Here is a 22,881-nt window from a genome sequence, read left to right as displayed (position 1 = left end):
TGAATAACCTGCCCCAACAGCAGGTGCATTTCTCTCCAAGAGTCATAATAACATAATAACATTTAACCTTCTCCCTCAAAATACAGGAAGATTGAAATATTGCAGATTTGAAAGGTAAAAAAAATGCATAAAAAGGCCCAATTTAAACAAATAAATCAACAGCAAAACTCAAAACCACATATATGCAAAATATGTAATTTTTTTCATATACTTCATTTTTTATTTAAAACAATTTACAATAAGAGCCAGAGTGTCTATTTTAGCATGTAGATACTGTTTCATATCTCCCTCACCAAGCATATTTGCATGAGCTAATTAAAAATGCTGAAACTGGGCAGCTAATTATCTATACAGACAGTAGAAGAGTGTTAAACACTTCACAAGGGCTGTCCAGAAGGCCACATTTTGCACAGAGGACCACCTAGCCAGCAAGCATGCTAAGCACGAATAAATCCTTCTTTTCTTCAAAGCTTATAAACATACTATTATCGATTGAGGAGGAGGTTTGGAATATCCTCTGTGCTCAGGCTATGTACTGTACAGACATAGAAGGAAGTAATCAAAATGCAAAGGCTGGGATATGCACAACAAAAGAGCCTTACTCATTAATATGTAGGAATCTGTGCAAACCCCTGTTTACACACACACACGTGGAGTATTAGGCAGAAGCATAAAGGAGTATGGTTTTAAATCTTTGTAGGCTTTATTTGTTGTCAGAAACACTTGTTCCTCCACTTCAGCTGGCAAATAGGTTTATTCTAAATGTTATTTTAGTGTCTGAATTGTTCTCTCTTGTGTGTCACATGTGAGAAATTGCAGTGGAGTTTTGATTTTTCCCTCAGTCTTGGGACGGTTATACTGGAATCAAGTTGAGTATATCGTGACTGCCAGTCACAGCTTGTGAGCTGAGAATGCTGCTTTATCAGGATTGTCTTGGAAGGATTAATAGAATCATAAAGTCATAGAACAGCAGGGTTAGAAAGGACCTTAAAGATCATCTAGTTCCAGCCCCTTTGCTATGGGCAGGGACACCTTCCACTAAACCAGGTTGCTCAAAGCCCCGTCCAACCTGGCCTTGAACACTGACAGGGATGGGGCAGCTGCAACTTCTCTGGTCAATCTTTTCATGTGTCTCACCATCCTTGTAGTGAAGAATTTTTTCCTACTATCTAATTTAAATCTTCCCTCTGTCAGTTTAAAGCCATTCCCCCTTGTCCTGGCACTAGCTGCCCTTATAAAGTCACTCAGATTTCTTGCAGGCCCTCTTTAGGTATTGGAAGGCTACTCTAAAGTATCTCCAAGTGTTCTCTTCTCCAGACTGAACAAGCCCAATTGTCTCAGCCTGTCTTCATAGGAGAGGTGCTTCAGCCCTCCGATCATCTTCTTGGCCCTCCTCTGGACTCACTAAGCAGTTCCATGCCGCTCTTGTGTTGGGGGCCCCAGAGCTGAATGCAGGTGGGGTCTCATGAGAGCAGAGTAGAGGGGAAGAATCACCTCCCTTGACTTGCTGATCACACTCGTTTGGATGCAGCCTAATAGGTACCTAATATCTGCCTAATTCCTTCTGTTCTTTCAGATAGCATTAATTCATTGTTCTAACAAATAATAAATTGACTTATAAAATGCCCATTGATATCTTTTTGTTTATCTTTACTAAAATGTAGCTTTTATGGAGGATAAGGGTACCCAGTAATTTCTTTGCTTCAAAAAGAGGTCAGTGAAGTCAGTTTGGCCTTTACTGTCGTTCACTGATGTATAAAAGTTCCACAAATACTTCTGTATTCTGGATACGGTCATAGTGTAAGAACAAAACCTAGTGTGGAAATTTCCATGGTGATTCTTTTTCTTCGGTAGCTGTATTCTGGCTTTTCAGTAGCAAGGTGAATACCATTACCAGCAAAGCTTTATAGATATATATATGTGTATGTTTTAGATACATATTTCAAAACATATATATATATTCCAAATTTACATATTGGTTTCAGTGCACACGTGACTGTTTTGGAAGATGTGAGTAACTGTTACTTCCTTTTTAATATCTTTTTCTTTTGCATTACCGTTTTACAAATTTTGTTTGCAAAACTCAATAATCGTGAAGGTAATGATTATTTTCATCCATTAACTTAATTAATTTCATTAATTTTAACATTAGAAAAAATCTATTCTTCTGTAAAAAGCTGTAGATAAACAAAATCAAGACAATGCTATTGAAAGTAAATTAATGAGGAGTTTGCATTCACTTGCTTTTTGTGTTAAAATGACAAACTAGGGAATACCTAGGATATTTTTAAAACATGCTAAAAAGCTCTTGTCACATAGGGGAGATGGAGAGCACTTTACAGGCAGTGCCTACTCAGCACCATTCTGGAAGAGTCAGGCTATTTTAGAGGTGTGTTTGACTTGTCACACACACTCCTTTAATCTTCCCCTTATTAATAAGGAACTGAAGGAAAGTTTGTCCCTTAGCCCCTGTTAGAGGAAATGCTATTAACTACTGTGTCCCTCCTAATAGAACTTTTTTGCCATCACAGTAAGTTATTACCGTTATCGCACTATTAATAATGCTGTACTCTGGTGTGTGATTTATTTCTGCTGCGAGTAGTCATTTGTCACACATTTTCTAAAAAGCTTCCATCTTATTAGAAAGACGGAAGGGAGAGGCAGCATCTAATGGAATCCCTCAATCTCAGTGACTCCAAACATCATTTGATCTTTCTGACTTTTTGGAATAAAACTCAGTACTGTTCTTCATATTTGAAAAATCATGGCAGTCAGGTGAAGTTCCCGATGACTGGAAAAAGGGAAATATAACCCCGTTTTCAAGAAGGGGAAAATGGATGACCCGGGGAATTACAGACCAGTCAGTCTCACCTCTGTGCCTGGCAAAATCTTGGAGCAGATGCCCCTGGAAGGCATGCTAAGGCACATGGAAAACAAGGAGGTGGTTGGTGACAGCCAGCATGGCTTGACTAAGGGGAAATCCTGCCTGACCAATTTGGTGGCTTTCTATGATGGGGCTACGAAACTGACGGACAAGGGCAGAGCAGTTGATGTCATCTACCTGGACTTGTGAAAAGCCTTTGACACTGTCCCACACAACGTCCTTGTCTCTAAATTGGAGAGACACCAATTTGATGGGTGGACCACTCGGTGGATAAAGAACTGGCTGGATGGCCACATGCAAAGAGTTGTGGTCAATGGCTCGATATCCGGCTGGAGACCGGTAAGGAGTGGTGTCCACCAGGGATCGGTGTTGGGACCAGTCTTGTTCAACATCTTTGTCGGTGACATGGACAGTGGGATTGAGTGCGCCCTCAGCGAGTTTGCTGATGACACCAAACTGTGTGGTTCAGTTGATATACCAGAGGGAAGGGATGCCATCCAGAGGGACCTCGACACGCTTGTGAGGTGGGCTGATGCCAACCTGATGAAGTTTAACCATGCCAAGTGCAAGGTCCTACGTGGGTTAGAGCAATCCCAGGCACGGCTACAGGTTGGGCAGAGAAGAGATTCAGAGCAGACCTGCAGAGAAGGACTTGGGGGTGTTGGTCAAAGAGAAAATAAACATGAGCCGGCTGCAGTGTGTGCCCGCAGCCCAGAAAGCCAACCGTATCCTGGGCTGCATCCAAAGGAGTGTGACCAGCAGGTTGAAGGAGGTGATCCTGCCCCTCTACTCTGCTCTCAGGAGACCTCACTTGGAGTATTGTGTGCAGTTCTGGTGTCCTCAGCATAAAAAGGACATGGAACTGTTGGAACAAGTGCAGAGGAGGGCCACGAGGATGATCAGGTGATTGGAGCACCTCCCATATGAAGACAGGCTGAGAAAGATGGAGCTGTTCAGCCTGGAGAAGAGAAGGCTGCGTGGAGACCTCATAACAGCCTTCCAGTATCTGAAGGGGGCCTACAAGGATGCTGGGGATGGACGCTGGAGGTGGACTCTTCATCAGGGACTGTAGTGACAGGACAAGGGGTAACAGGTTCAAACTTAAACAGGAGAAGTTTAAATTGGATATAAGGAAGAAATTCTTTACTGTGAGGGTGGTGAGGCACGGGAATGGGTTGCCCAGGGAGGTTGTGAGTGCTCCATCCTTGGCAGTGTTCAAGGCCAGGTTGGATGAGGCCTTCGGTGTCATGGTTTAGAGTGAGGTGTCCATGCCCATGGCAGGGGGGTTGGAACTAGATGGTCTTAAGGTCCTTTCCAACCCTTTACTATTCTATGATTCTATGATAATTCACTGAGATGCTTCATCTACTTGATTATCCTGTCAGTGGCCAAAAAGTCAAATATATGTACTTCCATGGCTTGCTTGAACCAGATTTTGCACACATTGTTTCACTTTTTTTTTTCTTTCTTTTTTTTTAATTCTCTGTCCAACTTGGAAAATATTCATCCTTTAAAATATTTTGGATGATCCCCAGTATGCTTTCTGAAAACAATATTTTGGGGTGAATGACAGAAGAGATTTTATTTTCCTGAAATCTGTGCTATTATAGCTGAAATATTGTCAGATTGATTATCAAACTAAATAAAAATTGTCATCACTTACTGTAGAACTGCATTTATTAGTATGCAGCATTTAAACCCTAAAAAAATATGAACTGTCTGACCATATCATTTACTGTTAGGAACAGGAGTAAAGGAATTGGATGGGAGTCTTGGGAATTGGATGTGAGGGCAATTTGGCTGCAACATCTGTCACCCCATTGATTGCCAGGATTGATTCAGCTGATCTGGCTGGCTAGGTGGGTGTCTGCTTCCTCCCTCACTGCTCCACGTGCGTCCCTCCCAAAGCTGCGCACTCAGTTGAAGAAGACGACCTTCCCCAATACAGGTGGTACCATTCATCTGTCACCGGTATATGGTAGCTGCGCTCCCCTGCTAGAACCTCCACACAAGCTCAAGGTCCAGTTGTAGGAGAACCTAGGGTAGTCAAGCTTCCAAGACTGCAGACACATCCAAGTGAGGCGCTGCACGTGACAGTCTGCCATTCTTTATTTTTATTTTTTTATGTGGGACTGAGTGCGCCCTCAGCAAGTTTGCTGATGTGTCGTGGTTTAAGCCCAGGCCGTAAATCAGAACCACGCAGTCCACTTCCCCCCCCACCTTTCTTCCCTCCCCACCTGGAGGGACGGGGAGGAGAATCAAAAGAATGCAACTCCCACGGGTTGAGATAAGAACAGTTTAATAACTAAGGTATAACACAAATCACTACTGCTACCACCAATAATAATAATGATAAAGGAAATAACAAGCAAGAGAATACAACCGCTCACTGACCGGTACCTCACCCCCACCCTGCAGTGATCCAGCCCTTCCAGGAACTCCCAGTTCTACATCCTGGGCATAACGTGCTGTGGTATGGAATACCTCTTTGGCTAGTTTGGGTCAGGTGTCCTGTTCCTGCTTCCTCCCAGCTTCTCCTCCTTCCTGGCAGAGCATGAGACTCACAAAGTCCTTGCTCAGTCTAAACATCTGTGTTATCAGCTTTGTTCCCAGGCCAAAAGTCAAAAACACAGTGCTGCAACAGCTACTAAGAAGGAGAAAAACTGACTGCTACGCTGAACCCAGGACAGTATCCACCCCTTATTCCATACCATTCATGTCATGCTCAGATCCCACATTTTCCATATACCCTCACTCTCATTTCAGTGCACTGTTATCTTAGTGCACGGACCAATCCCTATAAAGCTGCTGAGTCCATTCGGTCCATGATGGTGGGCTCCATCTCTTGTAACAGTCTTTCAGAGCAGGAGAGGCCCATTGCAAAGTCCACCCCTCAATCATGAGTCCATCTCTATGTTGCATCTCTGCCCTGATGGCCTGAAGTGCCATGGGCCCATCAGGCTCAAAATAATTCACCCTCCCCTGCAGCAGTCTCTGCAACTTGTCATTGGGGACTCCACACAGCTGCCTTCCATCTCCGACGCTTCCAAAGCACTGGAGGGGCCCAGGGGATTAGATACTCGCCCATACTGTCCCACACACCGTGACACTCATGACTGTCCAGCCTTGGGGAAAACCTCTTGGTCCCCCTGTATTGTCTAAACCCAGACAAGACCCAAACCTGACTCTGCTTAACTCTCGGGATCAGACAAAATGGCCGTGGGTAAAACACACTCTGTGTGTGTGCCAACATGGTGATCCCCATCACAATCAGCAGGCAGGTCCCAAGGGTACCCAAAGGCCATTCAAAACCTTCAGAACTCTCAAATGATGCTGCTGTGCTTGCCGGCTCTCTCACCACCAGCTCCTGTTTTTCTGAGTCCAGATCTTCCTCCTCTGCCTTGCTGGAAAGTGCTGCGGGGTCTCCTGCATCCTCCTGCGGCTCAGGCTCGCAAGGCTCGGCGGACGGCTGCTGGGGAATGCTCTCGGCCGCCGCGGGACTGGGCTCGGCCGTGGGGCTCGGCTCCGCTGCCGCCTCCTCCCGCTGCTCGGCAGCTGCCTCCTTCCCCTCCTCATCTGCCCCGACTTCCTCCACCGACAGCCACTCCCTGCCAGCCTCCAGCCCCGCTCCCACCACCTCTTGGTCCCTGGGGCCGCTCTCCCGGGCCGCTTCGGCCTCCGCCGGCTCCCGGGGCCGCTCCCCCTCCGCTCCCTGCAGCCTCACGAAGACGGAGGAGAGGACGAGAGCCAGGACAGTGAAGAGCAGTGGGACGGCCAGGTACAAGTCCACGGCCACGTCCATCCCGCCCTGCTGCCGGAGCCCCCCCGTATTACAAGCCATTACCATAAAATACAGTGAAACAGGAACCTTAGCCCAAGTCCCACACTCAAAAAACACTAGCACAGCAAATACCAGCTCTAAGGAAGCATCAGCATACTGAAACTGTGACATCAAGAGAAACAACTTTGAGAGCCAATAAATCAGCATTGTGCCTCGGTCAGATCTATTGTTATCTCAACCCTTCAAGCCCCACGTTGGGCACCAAAAAGAACTGTCGTGGTTTAAGCCCAGGCCATAAATCAGAACCACGCAGTCCACTTCCCCCCCACACCTTTCTTCCCTCCCCACCTGGAGGGACGGGGAGGAGAATCAAAAGAATGCAACTCCCACGGGTTGAGATAAGAACAGTTTAATAACTAAGGTATAACACAAACCACTACTGCTACCACCAATAATAATAATGATAAAGGAAATAACAAGCAAGAGAATACAACCGCTCACTGACCGGTACCTCACCCCCACCCTGCAGTGATCTAGCCCTTCCGGGAACTCCCAGTTCTACATCCTGGGCATAACGTGCTGTGGTATGGAATACCTCTTTGGCTAGTTTGGGTCAGGTGTCCTGTTCCTGCTTCCTCCCAGCTTCTCCTCCTCCCTGGCAGAGCATGAGACTCACAAAGTCCTTGGTCAGTCTAAACATCGGTGTTATCAGCTTTGTTCCCAGGCCAAAAGTCAAAAACACAGTGCTGCAACAGCTACTAAGAAGGAGAAAAACTGACTGCTACTGCTGAACCCAGGACACGATGACACCAAGCTGTGTGGTTCGATTGATACGCTGGAGGGAAGGGATGCCATCCAGAGAGACCTTGACATGCTTGTGAGGTGGGCTGATGCCAACCTTATGAAGTTTAACCATGCCAAGTGCAGGGTCCTACACCTGGGTCAGAGCAATCCCAGGCACAGCTACAGGTTGGGCAGAGAAGAGATTCAGAGCAGACCTGCAGAGAAGGACTTCGGAGTGTTGGTCAATGAGAAAATGAACATGAGCCGGCTGCAGTGTGCGCTCGCAGCCCAGAAAGCCAACCGTATCCTGGGCTGCATCAAGAGCAGTGTGACCAGCAGGTTGAAGGAGGTGATCCTGCCCCTCTACTCTGCTCTCAGGAGACCTCACTTGGAGTATTGTGTGCAGTTCTGGTGTCCTCAGCATAAAAAGGACATGGAACTGTTGGAACAAGTGCAGAGGAGGGCCACGAGGATGATCAGGTGATTGGAGCACCTCCCATATGAAGATAGGCTGAGAAAGTTGGGGCTGCGTGGAGACCTCGTAGCAGCCTTTCAGTATCTGAATGGGGCATATAAGGATGCCCTGGAGGGACTCTTCATTAGGCACTATAGTGACAGGACAAGGGGTAATGGGTTCAAACTTAAACAGGGGAAGTTTAGACTGGATATAAGGAAGAAATTCTTTACTGTGAGGGTGGTGAGGTACTGGAATGGGTTGCCCAAGGAAACTGTGAATGCTCCATCCCTGGCGGTGTTCAAGGCCAGGTTGGACAGAGCCTTGGGTGACATGGTTTAGTGTGAGGTGTCCCTTCCCATGGCACTGGGGGTTGGAACTAGATGATCTTAAGGTCCTTTCCAACCCTAACTGTCCTATGATTCTGTGATTCTATGAAGGCCAGAAAACTTTAGGTGATGATTCAGTGGAAAACCCTGAAGTTCTCTGAGATGATGACTGAGGGTGCCAGAGTTTTATTTAATGAAAGAACAGGTTGGATCATCTATATTCCTGGTGACTTACTTCTGTAAGAGTACTGTCACTGCCACCAAGGAATAGAGAGTGACAGCAGCGATGCAAACCAACACTGGTCTGGAGAGGACCAGATCATGTGTGTGCTGAAGCTGTTTTGCACACACGTATTGGACAGCATGTGGGCTAGCTTGCTGAGACTGAAGGAATCTCAATGGATGGATGAACATAGAAGTCAGCAGAGTCAGGAAGGAAGAATGGGCTAAGCACATTCAGTAGGAAGAGATAGGAATGTGGTGATAAAATACATGGGCTGGTAAGACAGAAGCAGAAGATATCTAATTTTCTAATGGAAGACTCTAGCAGCTTTTAGAATACATATAACATTTTAGGAACAGCATCTTATCAGAAAGTATGGGAGATTTGAACAAAAACTAGCAGGAAGAGGTTGGCTAGGATAAGTGCTTGTTATTGGTGGATGTTGACGACACCATCTCAAGTATTAATTTCACAGGTACTTTGCCTTTTATGGGAGGCTTCTTTAAGCTTTTTTGAACCAATTTCTCAGAGGAAAAAAAAAGGCAGTATGATTAGCTCTTGGTCTTAGAAGCACAGATGAAATAGAGGGCAACAAAGAAAAAAGTGTTCAGTGCATTCAGAAGTAGTGTCAAATAGCTGGTAAAAAAGACCATGAGAAATTAGAGCAGAAATAGCAATTCACAGAAATAGAAATGTATATTAGCATTTGAGACTAATATTCAGTCTGTGATATGAAGGATACGTATAATATGAATGGTCCAGAATGACGGAGTGGAGAAATACCTCAAAAGGCTTCTTAAACGTTACCTAAGTTACTCAAAATGGTTTTAATGGCATATGCGAAATAGCCACACACATGCCCAAGCTATTAAGTATAAATGTCCAGGGAACGCATGGTCACCTTTTGCTGCACAAGAACCATGAACATCTATTACATGTCATTTTGCACATAAGGGCTTTGTACCCTTTCTCTGCTGCCACCTCTAGTGCTTCTTTGTTGGATAGCCATATGTAAATGTTTGATAAAGGCAAAAGGTACTACATCTATAGTTCATGGATTTTTTTAAACCTGGCATACATAATCATGGCCAGAAAGGATTGACACATTCCAGTGTTCAGAGCAGTTCCATGGCTGTTATAAATTTCTTACAAAAATATTACTAAGTCAGTGTAGAATTGTGGAGGCCTCAACTCTAAAATACTGAGCTAGATGAGCAAGCTCCAATGTAAGAGTAGCTTGTTAGTGTTTTTTTTCACAGCAAAGGGCGATAGCTTTTTTGATTTTGCTTGCTAACAATGCCCCAAGTTCCCTGGGAAAAGAGCAGGCTTGTGCTTTAAGACTTTATGCATTAGAGAAGACGCATTTAATACTTTTAGATTCTACTCTCTCAAATTTGTTTTGCAGTCTTTGCTTTTCCTTCTGCTTGACTTGTGCATTTCTTGTCAATTAGGAGCATCTTGTGCTATACAGAGGACTGGTCTAAGGGAATATTTGCCCAAAATAGGTAGTGGCACATACACACAATAGCCACGATTGTTGCCATTCTTACTTACATCTTTTTCTTTTTTTTTTTTTTTAAGCAAAATCCTCAATAAAGATAGCATAACCCATGTCTTTATCTAGTACAGCATCATTAGTTTCACACAAGATTGGTAATAGGTATTCAAGTAAAAGAACCTAATCAGCGTACTTGATTGCTGTTTATCAGAGGTGAAAAATGCACATTTTTCAAAACATCAGAAAATGGCTAGCCATTGCATCCTGTGAAGTTTTAGAGAAAAGATATTATATGAGAGATGAGATATTATAAGAAATATGTGGGAAGCACAAGTGTGTAATTATGGACTCTAAATACTTTCTGCTGATTTTCCATTCTTTTGTATGCATTTCTTGTCCTTTTTCTTTGATATATGTGATTCTTTGTGATTATTTTGTTTTGCAGGACTCCCTTTTTTTTTATTTCTTTGTTTTTATCCACTTCTTTTATCCACTTGTACCTTTTCCAGCCCACTTTTGTAATTGAAAGGAGTGCCTTTTTTTATGTAACAAAATTTTGCAAAAAATATTTTGAGAGTCCTCAAGACATTATCAAGCTTCTGCTTACCTGAACACTAACTACAATTGATTTTAGCTATCAGGCTAATGAGGAATCCTTACAGAGAGTTTTTCTACTGTTGGAAGTACTTAACACAAGGATATCATATACACGATCAAAGCTGGAGTCAGAGATGTCAGGTGAATGCAGTGCAAGTTGTTTGATCCATAACAGCACTGGTGCTGTTTGCAATTGGGAGAACAGGGAAAATCTGTCTACTTCACTTCTGCCTGGCTTATGTCAAAGAGGAAAAGCTAAAGTAAGTGGAAGTCATGTTTCCTCTGTAAATTGCACAGCATATGTGGAAAACTGGTGGAAGTTAGATGAATGTTTTATACTTGCACTGTTGTCTGTATATTTTCTGCAATTATTTCTGATGTTATGTTACTATTGCACATCCAGATTACCACTGAAGACATTATTTGATCACGTATGTCTGTATACATGCTAGTTAAAGTTTAGACCAGAAATGTGGACTTCAGTTAAGATCTTCAGTTCTTACTGTCAGCAGCTGAGAAATACAGCTCTTCTTATTTATTTATTTATTTATTTATTTTAATACAGTATATAATACAATTTTTTTTATTATTTATTTTAATACAAGTCCCTGTTTTTTCTCATACTTGGTGCTTTTGCCTCTGCCAGGTGTTGCTGCTGTGGCAGGCTGCTCCCAAGCTGGAGTTGACAACCTGCCCGTTTAGAGATTTGTGTTGATGAGTCCTTGGATATCATTAGCATATGTTAATTACTCATTAGTGTATGTGCATATCGTGTCTGGTGTGTCTCTGGATAACCCTATGTGCCCATAATATTTGCATATGACTTTCTAAAACTTCCTTTGTGGCCACAAAGTGGTCGACGTAGTAGCTCTCATACCTTGAAGATGGAGAGAGTGACATTGAAAGGAAACAGCAGTGTTTAAATCCCCATCACAATAAAATCATACCTTACTGGAAGTTTCAGAGCTGAGAGGCACTGACCATAAATGTTTTAAATGGCCAAAACCATTATTGATGGTGCATTTGAAAGGAAAGGGGAATTGGGGGCATGAGACAGGGGCAGAAAAGGGAGTGAACATTTGAACTACCTTATTTTGAAGTAGTCAATAAAATAAACATCAAGTGCTCAGGGTGTTCCCTTTTTTATTTCTTTGCACTTTGTGTGTCCCACTTTTTAAATGAGAGAATGTAACATTTGTTTTACATAAAATAGGAAAACTGATGTTTTGAATACATGTTATAATTGACTAATTCACTTTTATTTTTTTTCCTGGTTATATGGTTTTAAACCTGGCTCTATATTAGTTCCTTAATACTTTTTACTTCTATTGTCTTGACAGTATTCATCCATCAAAAATGTTAATTATACTAGTTCATTCCTGTTCAGCCCTCCAGAAATTTTCCCTCTTTAATTGGATATATTTTGATTGAAATGATCAAAATGCAGGAAATATCTTTTTCTTATGCTTGCTGTCAAAATAAAAAAGACAGCAATTCACAAACACAGCATCTGTCTGCATCACGTTACATGCAACGTGTTTCCAATAACATTCAATACATAGATGACAGATTAATGAGTCATTATAGGACAAATACACTTGTAGGTCATTTCAAATGTGGTCCCATGTTAAATTCTTAGTATCATATTTGTTGGTATGTGCAGATGCAAAACCTCTTTTTACTTTTAGGTTGAGCATGATCAATTACTCCAAATATTGGCACCTAGAATCATAGAATCATAGAATAGTTAGGGCTGGAAAGGACCTTAAAATCATCTAGATCCAACCCCCAGTGCCATGGGCAGGGACACCTCACACTAAACCATGTCACCCAAGGCCTCATCCAACCTGGCCTTGAACACCGCCAAGGGTGGAGCACTCACAACTTCCCTGGGCAACCCATTCCAGTGCCTCGCCACCCTCACTAAAGAATTTCTTCCTTAGATCCAATCTAAACTTCCCCTGTTTAAGTTTTAACTCGTTACCCCTTGTCCTGTCACTACAGTCCCTGATGAATAGTCCATCCCCAGCATCCTTGTAGGCCCCCTTCAGATACTGGAAGGCTGTTATGAGGTCTCCACACAGCCTTCTCTTCTCCAGGCTCAACAGCCCCAACTTTCTCAGCCTGTCTTCATATGGGAGGTGCTCCAATCACCTGATCATCCTCGTGGCCGTCCTCTGCACTTGTTCCAACAGTTCCATGTCCTTTTTATGTTGAGGACATTAGAACTGCACACAATCCTCCAAGTGAGGTCTCACGAGAGCAGAGGGGCAGGATCACCTCCTTCAACCTGCTGGTCATGCTCCTCTTGATGCAGCCCAGGATACAGTTGGCTTTCTGGGCTGCGAGCACACACTGCCGGCTCATGTTCATTTTCTCATCAACCAACACCCCCAAGTCCTTCTCTGCAGGGCTGCTCTGAATCTCTTCTTTGCCCAACCTGTAGCTGTGAATACTCTATAATACTGTCTAATGCCATAGCTTCTAAGCACCCCAAATTCCTCAAAGGTGAAGTAAAATGAACAGATAAATTTATGCAGATTTGTTCATTGGCTGTTACTGTGCTAATGTCTGTTAATTGGCAGATGCCTTCTTCCAAACCTCAAATTCAGAGTTATGTCACATGATGTTCAGAATTAATTCAGAGTAGCAAGTATCATCTGAGAGGATTTCCATCCATACCACCTTGAGCAAAGAGTAGTCCTGAATATAACAGTGACTTTAGGGCTCCAAAAGGGAGCTTGTTTTAGCAAGGAGTGATATGCTACCACAAGGTTTTTGTATTATTACACAACCTTTTATTTTAATTAAGAGTGGTATTATTTGGGTTTTATAGCTAACATTTTTGTGTTTGTCAAAGTCAATGGTATTCATGTAGATTAATGGTGCTTCATGTGTGTTCTGCTAAATGTGAACTGAGTAATATTTTTATAGGATGTTTTTGTCCTCACTGGGGAATAATAGCTTTTAATAGGGTGCCAGATCTCCTGTAGCAAATGTCTGTATTTGAATATGTTCCCAGCTTACAGAATTTGAAATGTATATCTCTCCCATTCAAAATAAGCTGAAAATTAATAGCCAATCCATGATGAGTGTAAAGGTTTAATTAAAGAAAATATTAGCTGCTTGTAGACTTTGAAGTTTCTTTACTTTTCTGAGACTAAGGTTTTTCGTTGGTCTGTTTGTTGCACAGGTAATTGTAACTGCTGCTTCTGTGCTAAAATGATAATATAGGAGTTCTTGATGTATCTTTCACAGAGCTGGTAAGAATAGATACTTGTCCAAGACACTGTTAAATAGTATTTCATCATTATCAGCAAGACCTGAATTTTACAAACTAACAGAACTAATTATCAAACATTTTCATGTTTGTTCTATTACTTCAACTCAGAAACGCAAATGTCTTGTGTATTTAAGACCATGTCAACAATTGGGTTTATTACCCTCTCTTTAATAACTGATTTATTCTTTTTTTAAGAAAATGTTAAGGGGGCAAAAATCTCCATAAATTTGGGTTTATGTATACATATGCATTAATTGCCTACACTGATTTCTTAAATAATACGAACTGAATTCTGACACAAGAGGGTAATTTACATGTGCAACCTATAATCCTTCTTATAGGTGATAAAGCACAAACAACACAGTTCAATATTCGTTATCAAAATATCTAAGTCATGTTTTATGAAGCTGGTCTATAAGCAGGCAGGGGTGAAAAATGTAATTATAGTCATATTAAAGTATTTGGAATTCAACTTCTTAGACTCCAGAATAATGCTTCGCTTGTTGACTCTTGTTTAGTTTTTGAGGTCTAGGATGTAGAAAACTGAAGCTCTCCACAGCATGTTTGCTGTTACATATAGCTATATTTCATAATGTTAATCTCTACATTCTACCTTGTATGCATGACTTCTGCTTTTTTATACTGTAACGAGCATTGAGAATAATTTACTGCCTTTAAGTCTGCAGCAGTAGTTACATTTATTCTGATATATCAAAGTAATTCATATAAATAAAGACATTTTAATGAGAAGAGATGGAAAGTTTTGTAGCAACCAAATAAAAGCTGTCTGAAATAAGTCCCTGACAGAATAATCCTTTTAATCAAAACTGAACCTCAGGGAAAAAAAAAAAAAAAAAAAAAGAAATGCAATTTTTCCACTATCTTATGATGAACAGGGATTAACTCCATGGAAATGAATTAGAGACTTACAGTTATAGTGGACAATCATTTATATAGTCCAGAGAAAGACATAGCTTGCTTTCTTCACTTCCATTAAGCAAAAAAGTGGAAAGCCTCTGACATGCAGGAATCAGTCAGTGGCCCTGATATGCCTCACTATTCTAAATTTGCTGTCACAGAGTGCAGCACAGAGACAGTGATTGTAGAGGCAGCACAGGCAGTGAGTAGAAAAAATATCCCAAGAGGCATAATTATCACTAGTACTGTACAGAAATGTCTACTATCTGACAACACAAATAAAAGCATGTTTTTATGAGAAAGTTTTTGTTTATATTATATCACTTAAATGGTCATTTGGTTTAGGCAGAAAAAGAAATAATTTTATCATGAAAAAACACTGTTTACACAAAACACCTCTCTTTTAGAGGAGATGCTTCTCTGTAAAGACTAGAAAATAGTAGTCATCAGACTAGCACCAAGAGTTTTGTTACTGCAACTGCAAATAATATTGTAAAAAGATGTGCAACTTGGAAAGTAATAAACTCCTCTAGAAAATATTGGAGGAGGACTCCTGCGTTCCCCTGAGTGATAGAATCCTAGCTACCTGACAGCAAATCATCATCACGCATTTCCTTCTGAGAATTGCAAAATGCTATCATAAGTGCTGCAGGAAAGCTGCTTTGGTGGCATGAGGGATCCTTTAGTTCTGTTAGTTGAAAATGGTGAGGATGACTCAAGAAATACAAGATCCAACCTTGAACAAATCTTCAGGGCTAAGCTCCATGACCAAGTTACTGAGCTGTATCAGAGGTATGGTAATATTCCATGTTTCCTATATCAGCTCAGCCTACATTCAAGGAGATTCCATATGTAAGAAAGCTAATTTAAAATTCAACACTGCTATCTGTATCTCATGACCATGTGCAAGAACAGTGAAAAGTTAACCTACCTCAGCTGAAGAGCAATAACATGGCAATAAATGTTATGGAGAAATGTCTATCACCGGCAATTAGTAGATATCATGCGTAATTACTTTTTCGTGTTGTGTATTCTTGACAGTAAATGGCATCATTAAAGGGGGCAGGCAGATGCCATATATATGAGATAATTTTCATTATTTGCTTCTCAGATCATAAAATTGCCAGGACAGCTATTTGACATTTCAGATAAAACTCTGAAATGCTGATGGCAAAACATGGCAATCTAACTCGTTATTCACGTAGGGGTCGAGTAACAGGCCACACTCAGTCTGTCTGCTTGTTCTGGATTTTGCCCTTTATATCGTTGCTGTGCTTCATGTTGATGATCTTCATTTCCCTTTCACAGATTTTTCAGAGGACATTTTCTCCACTTTCACAGATCTTGCCCCAACTTTAGGTCTTTCTAACTTCTGCTGTCAAAGTTCGCTACCTGAATATTACACTTTAGTGCACATTTTCCTTTCTTTGTCTTCTCTATGCTTCACCCATAGACCTTTCCTAGGTCCCATACATATCCTATTTATGTAGTTACCATTTTTCTTATTGATTACCCCACCAATTTTATCACTTTTTTGTCTGCTTTGTTGTAAGTTAGGATTCTTATCAATATTTCCTTATTTCTTCCTGTGTTTTTCTGCCCTTTCAACCTAGAATCTGACTTACAATTTTATAAAAATATACATAGTTTATTTTTCAGTTGTTTTGATAAGTATTCCTAGATATAAAAGGAGCTTTTCATGTAAACATGCCCCTGCCACAAAGAGTTTGTTTGCTTTCCTTGCTTTTTTCATTTTCTCAGAAAAGAACAAGTTTGGGAGGAAGCAAGCTAGCATGTGTTTAAGGCTGGAATGAGCAAAGAATCTGGACCCTCAGGGGAGCTTTGCATTCGTTTTATAGTGAGGTCTACTGGTTACCTATCCTGTCTTTAGTGTATGCTGTGTGTAATATCCTTGCACACAAAGAACAAACAGTACTTCTGTCAAAATAACTTAGCTCAAGTTGAGATAACAACAAACAAGGAAAGAATAAAAGTTAGATATCCACAAGAGAGATATTGTTTGTGTCTCCCCACTGATAATCTAATTAAATTGGAATCAAAATTGCTAGTTTCCACCATATTTTAGAAAATCTAAACTGTAGCAACACAAGAAATAATTGTCTCAGTTCAGAGATAAAAATTGCATACCAATTAGGCTTTTTCCACAGCTTCAGAACTTTAAAGAAAGGGTCTTTTATTTACTACTTGGCTTGTGACAGTATCAAATCTGGTCCCATACATGCCACATGACCACCTTCATCAGCAAATAAGCACTACCTGTCTTCATTTCTGGGCCTTGAAGTATCTGAGTAATCAGCTTCACTGTTTAAAAGAAGTAATTTTTCATTCATCAGGTGCAGACTATGCAGCATCAATTACATCCAGTTTGGTACTCTTAAATTTTAGCACTCTGATTACTGGACAATACCTATTCATGATATGTTCTCATTTTTAAAAAAATAAAGTTCCTTTTTATTCAAAGAACTGTAAATGTTAAACTAGGGTACCAGCTAGTTATCATGTATTAGCTATTAATAGCCATAATTACTAATAATAAACATTTTATGTTGGTTTTTTTCAGGGCCTACTTGAGGATCTTTACCTTTTCAATTAGTTATTTGTATGTAAGTTTACATACTTTTGAGTATATGACAGTCATTATTTCTTTAATGCTAAACTATTTGTGGGTAAAAAGAAGCCATTCAAATCCATTAAAATTTAGATTTAGGTATATGAAGAAATAATTTTTTCTGGTTACAGTGATTATTTATCCTTTATTTTAAAACAAGGACTTATAGAATATAATGTTTCTAAGCATCTCAGTTTTCAGACAACCTTCATTATTGTGAAAATGAATTTTACCCTTAACTGAAATAGTGAAATGAAGCTGAGATGTCAAATTCTTGTCCTCTTATGCAGTTGCCGAATATTGCACCATTAAACTTTCAAAATATTTCAACTATGACAGGAGAGCATGAACCTCTAATTGGCAAAAGGTGCCGTTCATAAATGGTGGTCAAGTCAACAGTTTCCTTTTTGAAGGGAATTCTGAGGTTAATATATAATTAATATATAGTCTTGATTCTGCTCTAAAAGATGAAATTACTGTAGTGAGCAGTGGGAAACCTTACGGGAAGTTGAGAAATGCTGAAAAAAATCTTGCAGTACTGGTGGGAAAATCTCTTTGGTCTGAACAGCTCTACTTTTGAGTAAAAGCAAGAACTTTCACTGTTGATGTCTTTCTCCAGTTTCCGGGCCACAAGCTTAGCTCTCACCTTCTTCCTATTCCTTCCTCTGGCTCTTGAGCCAGATCTGCTAACAATGATGATTGTGAAAAGCTGTGCAAGTATTTTAAGAAATAAAACTTATTATTGGTTTATCTGCTGGTTTTATCTGCCCAGTTGTATCAATCTTTAATAACATAGAAAAAAATGTGCTTTTGTATTTCTGTCAAAGCACTTAATACATTTTAATGTATTGAATCCTTAAATATCCTAAAGCATAGGTTGATAACATTGCTGTTTTAAAGTTGGAAAACACAGAAATAGACAAGCTAATATCAGCACTTTTCAAGCATCCACAGACAGTTAAGTCTCTCATACAAATATTTAAATATACAAAATCAGTGAAGTTTTTTGACGGTGAAGGTCATACTGAGTTGGTAGATCTGCAGTGCATAACTGCAGCAGCATCAGGGAAAGAAGAGGCCCACATCTTTGTCCTGTCTTTTCTCTAAAGTGATTATAGGACATACAGAAGTTATGAAGATGTTAATAAATCAGCAGCTGAACAATCATATCTGCACTGAACATAGAAAAAATTTTATTTATCCTCAATTATTTCATTTTCACTCATAATAAAGCAATGCATTAGCAAGGCTAAACCTGAAACTCTAACTTTAAATGGACAGTTATCTGGCAGCAGAGAAGGCTGTAAAGAAAAGAGTTTCATTGTTTTTCTGGCTATGTTTTGACTGTAAATAGAACAAGCCAAGAAGTGTGCTTCAACTTATGGGCTTGTCCATTCCTGTACCCAGGTAAGGAAAAGGCCTTTCTTTTTTTTGGCAAAACTCTTAAGCTTACAAGAGCACACTTACCCCTTTGCCTGTCCCCATCTCTATCATGCTTTAGAGTGCTTCTATTTTAGTTTGTTCCTTGTTCTAGAAAGAAAGACTAACTCTAAAACATGCAGCTGATCTTGGTGTCATAACTAGAATAGAACTGAACAGAAAATATAAAAGAATAGAACAGAAAAAATAGAACAGAAAGAAAAGAACAGAACAGAAAAAAAGAACAGGCTACAACAGAAAGGAGAAGGAAAGGGAAAAAAAGGAATGGAAAAGGAAAAGGGAAAGAAGGGAAAGGGAGGAGAAGGAGAGAGAGCGAGAGGGAATAGAAGAGGAAAGGGAAAAGAAGGGAAGGAAAGAGAAGGGAGTGGAAGGGAAGGCAAGGCAAGGTAAGGGGGAAGGAGAAAGGGGAAGGGGAAAAGGAGAAAGGGGAAGGGGAAAAGGGGAAAGGAAAAGGGGAAAGGAAAAAGAGAAGGAGAGCAGGTAAGGTGTGAAGGAAAAAGAAGGAGAAAAAGAAGGAGAAAGAGAAGGAGAAGAAGGAGAGGGATTGGCTGCATGTATATCATCCATCATTAGCCAGGGAAGGCCACAATGCAGACATAGGGAGGCTGTCATCTATGGCTTTTCAGTATTGCTGTGACATGTCCGTCACAGACACTCATTGTTTTGAGAAAGCAGGTCCCTGCAGTGCTGTCCTGTGCAGTGAGTGAGGTGCTGGGACACCTCCACAGCCTGCACTGCTGCCTCTACCCATGGCTCGTGAAGGTGGTACAGACCCTAGTCTGATCAGCAGTGGTGGCAATTAGCTTTTGCTGTGTCAAAACAAGCAGCTTATCTCTTGAATCTTAATCATGCCCCATTTCCTGTTTCCTTGGTTTTATCCCTGTAGGATTTTTTGTCCTCTGGAACAAAAAAAGAGATTATATTTTGCTTCAGTTTCTGAAGCCTCCTAATTTTTTCCAGACTTTCCATTTCACGCTGTTTGAATTTTATTAAGATCTCTTTACACAAAAGCAGAGTACCAGCTATATGATGCCCTGAGGGATCTGAAAAGCTGTTGCCATAATATTGCAAAACTCTGGAGACATTTTATTTCTACCAGAAGCTCTTTGGAGGACTGTGGCAAAGGATATAAAGTATCTTAACATTCACAGCAGGGATATTGATCTCTGTTGGAATTTAATAAAAAAGTTGGGATTTTTTTAATCTATTAATCAGCACATCACACTAATACTGATCAAATAATTCCTGTATCCAAAATAGATTGTATTTTCTTTACATCTTGGGATGGATATTTTCATTCCAGAATAATGGATAATCTCCATATGGATAATATTATGAATCATCTGTTCTTAAGACTATAAGTTTCTTTTCCACACCTCATTACTAAGTATTTTCACCAGGTAGTTTCAAGAAGCACCTCTGTTTTATCTGTTTCTGCCTCCAGTACTTTCTGTTCTTCTCAGACATAGCTATGCATAAGTTCTTTATAGGATTCTCACAAAACCATGTCTCCTCCAATGACAGGCAAAGATTTTGTAAGTGTTAATAAGGTTTTATTTTCAGCGGTTAGCCTTGAAATCAAAAGCAACTGCTGAACTCTCAGTACTCTGTTCTGTAGCACAATAGTCCTGTTCAACTGAGTTTTGAAATAAAATTTTGTGGGAAGCTGTATTCTAATTTGACAAAAAGATGTCTCATGAAAAACATTACTCCATTTTCAAGAAGCTGTAATATAATAGTGTGTGCATGTAGCATAGCTGGAGACATATTCAAATGATTATTTAATTAAAATAGCATAGATCTATATGTTCATTTGATGGGAAAACATTTTTAAAATTCAATGTATGAATAATCATACAGAATCTGGGGTGTAAACTCTAAAGATATTGGTATTTAAAAACCTGTTAGAATGTTAGGCTACTCAGGACACATTTTTCTAAAATGCTCAGCAATTTGCCTCCTGATTTCTGTGTGAAGGTCATTCAATAACCTAACATTGTTGTCTCTTCCCATTTGCTGTATTTCCCAGCCCTCTTTGTCATTGCATTACCATGTACCACTTTTCTTCTTCAGAATAATGCCACAATGATATCACAGATAAGGGTAACAGCAGTCGTTTTCTCAAAAGAAGAAATTAAATTATTTTTTTTCTTGTGGTTTTTTTCACTATTTAATCTTCTTATACTATAGAAATACTCTTCCTATTGTCAAATAGACTGAATGGCTTTTGTAAGTGTCAAGGTAGCTTTAGACACTGCCTCACTTAACTGCACCAACAGAGAGAGTTATAATTTAACCCTCTTAATGCTGTCTTTCATTACTTAATAATGTCTTTCATAATCGCTTCTTTGTAGTGATTAACAATAACATTTTTAATTGGTCAGTGTTCTCTTCAAACATCAGCTTTTCAAAGTCCTGCTGTTTTTTGCACTTCTGGCTTGAATTGGTTTACAGAATAAAATTTAGCTCTCTCTTACACGTGCAGATATTTTAAACAATGCTGGAAATAGGTGAACATATTCAAGTTTTTATTCTATGCTAAAACTTTTTTTTCACTACCCAGATGATGATTAAAACTGAATTTAAAGGTTATGTTCATGAAGTTCAGCACATCTGTTGTAGTTTCTCTGTTCAATGGTAAAAATAACTGCAGATGCTCAGAATTCCAGAGTTTAACTGCAAAAGCTGGAATTTCCTACTGCAAGGTGTGCACTTTTTGTAATAGTTAGATAATTACATAATGCTCAATTTTTACTTTCCATTCTGCTTAAATCTCACTGCAGGATGTGTGACACAGGAGAAGGGCTGTTCACCTTTCAGACACGAGAAGGAGAAATGATATATCAGAAAGTGCATTCTGCAACGCTGGCAATAGCAGAGCAACATGAAAGATTAATGATGGAGATGGAGCAGAAGGCAAGGGTAAGAGCCTTTCACCGAAATCTTCAAACTTATTAAAAAAGTTTAAACTTTTTTTTAACTTTATTAAAAAATGGTAATGAACAGAAGAAGTGTGTAGTAATGGCATTCCATGGATTCATCTGTAATGATGGTATTAGCTGTGTACAAAGACAAAAGAGATTTTTGAATTCATGCATTTTCATGGTCGAGGATTTTCAGTATGTGCTATATAATGATTGTTGGTGGTGTGGTTTTGGTCCGGTGAGTACCATAAGCTGTGCAGAAGCTGTAGGTGGTGTAAGAGACGCTGAGAAATCAGTTGATTTTATACTTCAACTAGTAAGCTAATGGTGTTTGGTTTTGAAATTTACTTCATTTACGGAGGTCTGTCGTGGTTTAAGCCCAAGCTGTAAATCAGAACCACGCAGTCTACTGCCCCCCCCCCACCTTTCTTCCCTCCGCTTCTGGAGGGACGGGGAGGAGAATCAAAAGAATGCAGCTCCCACGGGTTGAGATAAAGACAGTCCAGCAACTAAGGTATAACACAAATCACTACTGCTGCCACCAACAATAACAACGACAAGAGAAATAACAAGGGAAGAGAATACGATACCGCCCGCCGGAAAAGACAGCCCGACCGAAAAGGGGACGTGCCCTTCCGGGTAGCTCCCAGTTACATCCCCTGGCATGACGTGCTGTGGTATGGAACACCTCCTTGGCCAGTCTGGGTCAGGTGTCCTGTCCCCGCTTCCTCCCGGCCCCTCCTCCTCCCTGGCAGAGCATGAGACTCACAAAGTCCTTGGTCAGTCTAAACATCAGTGTTATCAGTTTTTTGTTCCCAGGCCAAAAGTCAAAAACACAGTGCTGCAACAGCTACTAAGAAGGAGAAAAAAACTGACTGCCACTGCTGAACCCAGGACAGTATCCACCCCTTGTTCCATACCATTCACGTCATGCTCAGATCCCACATTTTCCATATACCCTCACTCTCATCTCGGTGCACTGTTAGCTTAGTGCACAGACCAATTCCTATAAAGCTACTGAGTCCATTCGGTTCATGATGTTGGGCTCCATCTCTTGGAACAGTCTTTCAGGGCAGGAGAAGCTGTGTGCAGTATTGGATCGTTGCCTGCTGATGCTGATCATTCCTTTACTGTAGAA

General features: G+C 40.5%; 1 protein-coding gene across 1 annotated transcript in view; it reads left to right on the top strand.

Annotated features, from left to right (window-relative positions):
- The window catches only part of DOK6 (docking protein 6), a gene marked incomplete at its 5' end in the record, with an annotated part of 261,663 nt that overhangs the window by 164,763 nt on the left and 74,019 nt on the right, over positions 1-22,881 (top strand). Inside the window, one exon of the mRNA XM_080611655.1 lies at positions 21,603-21,741. Coding sequence (XP_080467781.1) covers positions 21,603-21,741 — 139 coding nt within the window. The remainder of the gene's footprint in view (positions 1-21,602; positions 21,742-22,881) is intronic.

Source organism: Psittacula echo, assembly GCF_963264785.1.
Source record: "Psittacula echo genome assembly, chromosome: 2".
Taxonomy (NCBI): Eukaryota; Metazoa; Chordata; class Aves; order Psittaciformes; family Psittacidae; genus Psittacula; species Psittacula echo.
Note: the sequence above shows the minus strand (reverse complement) of the source record. Positions and strands in the feature narration are given on the sequence as shown.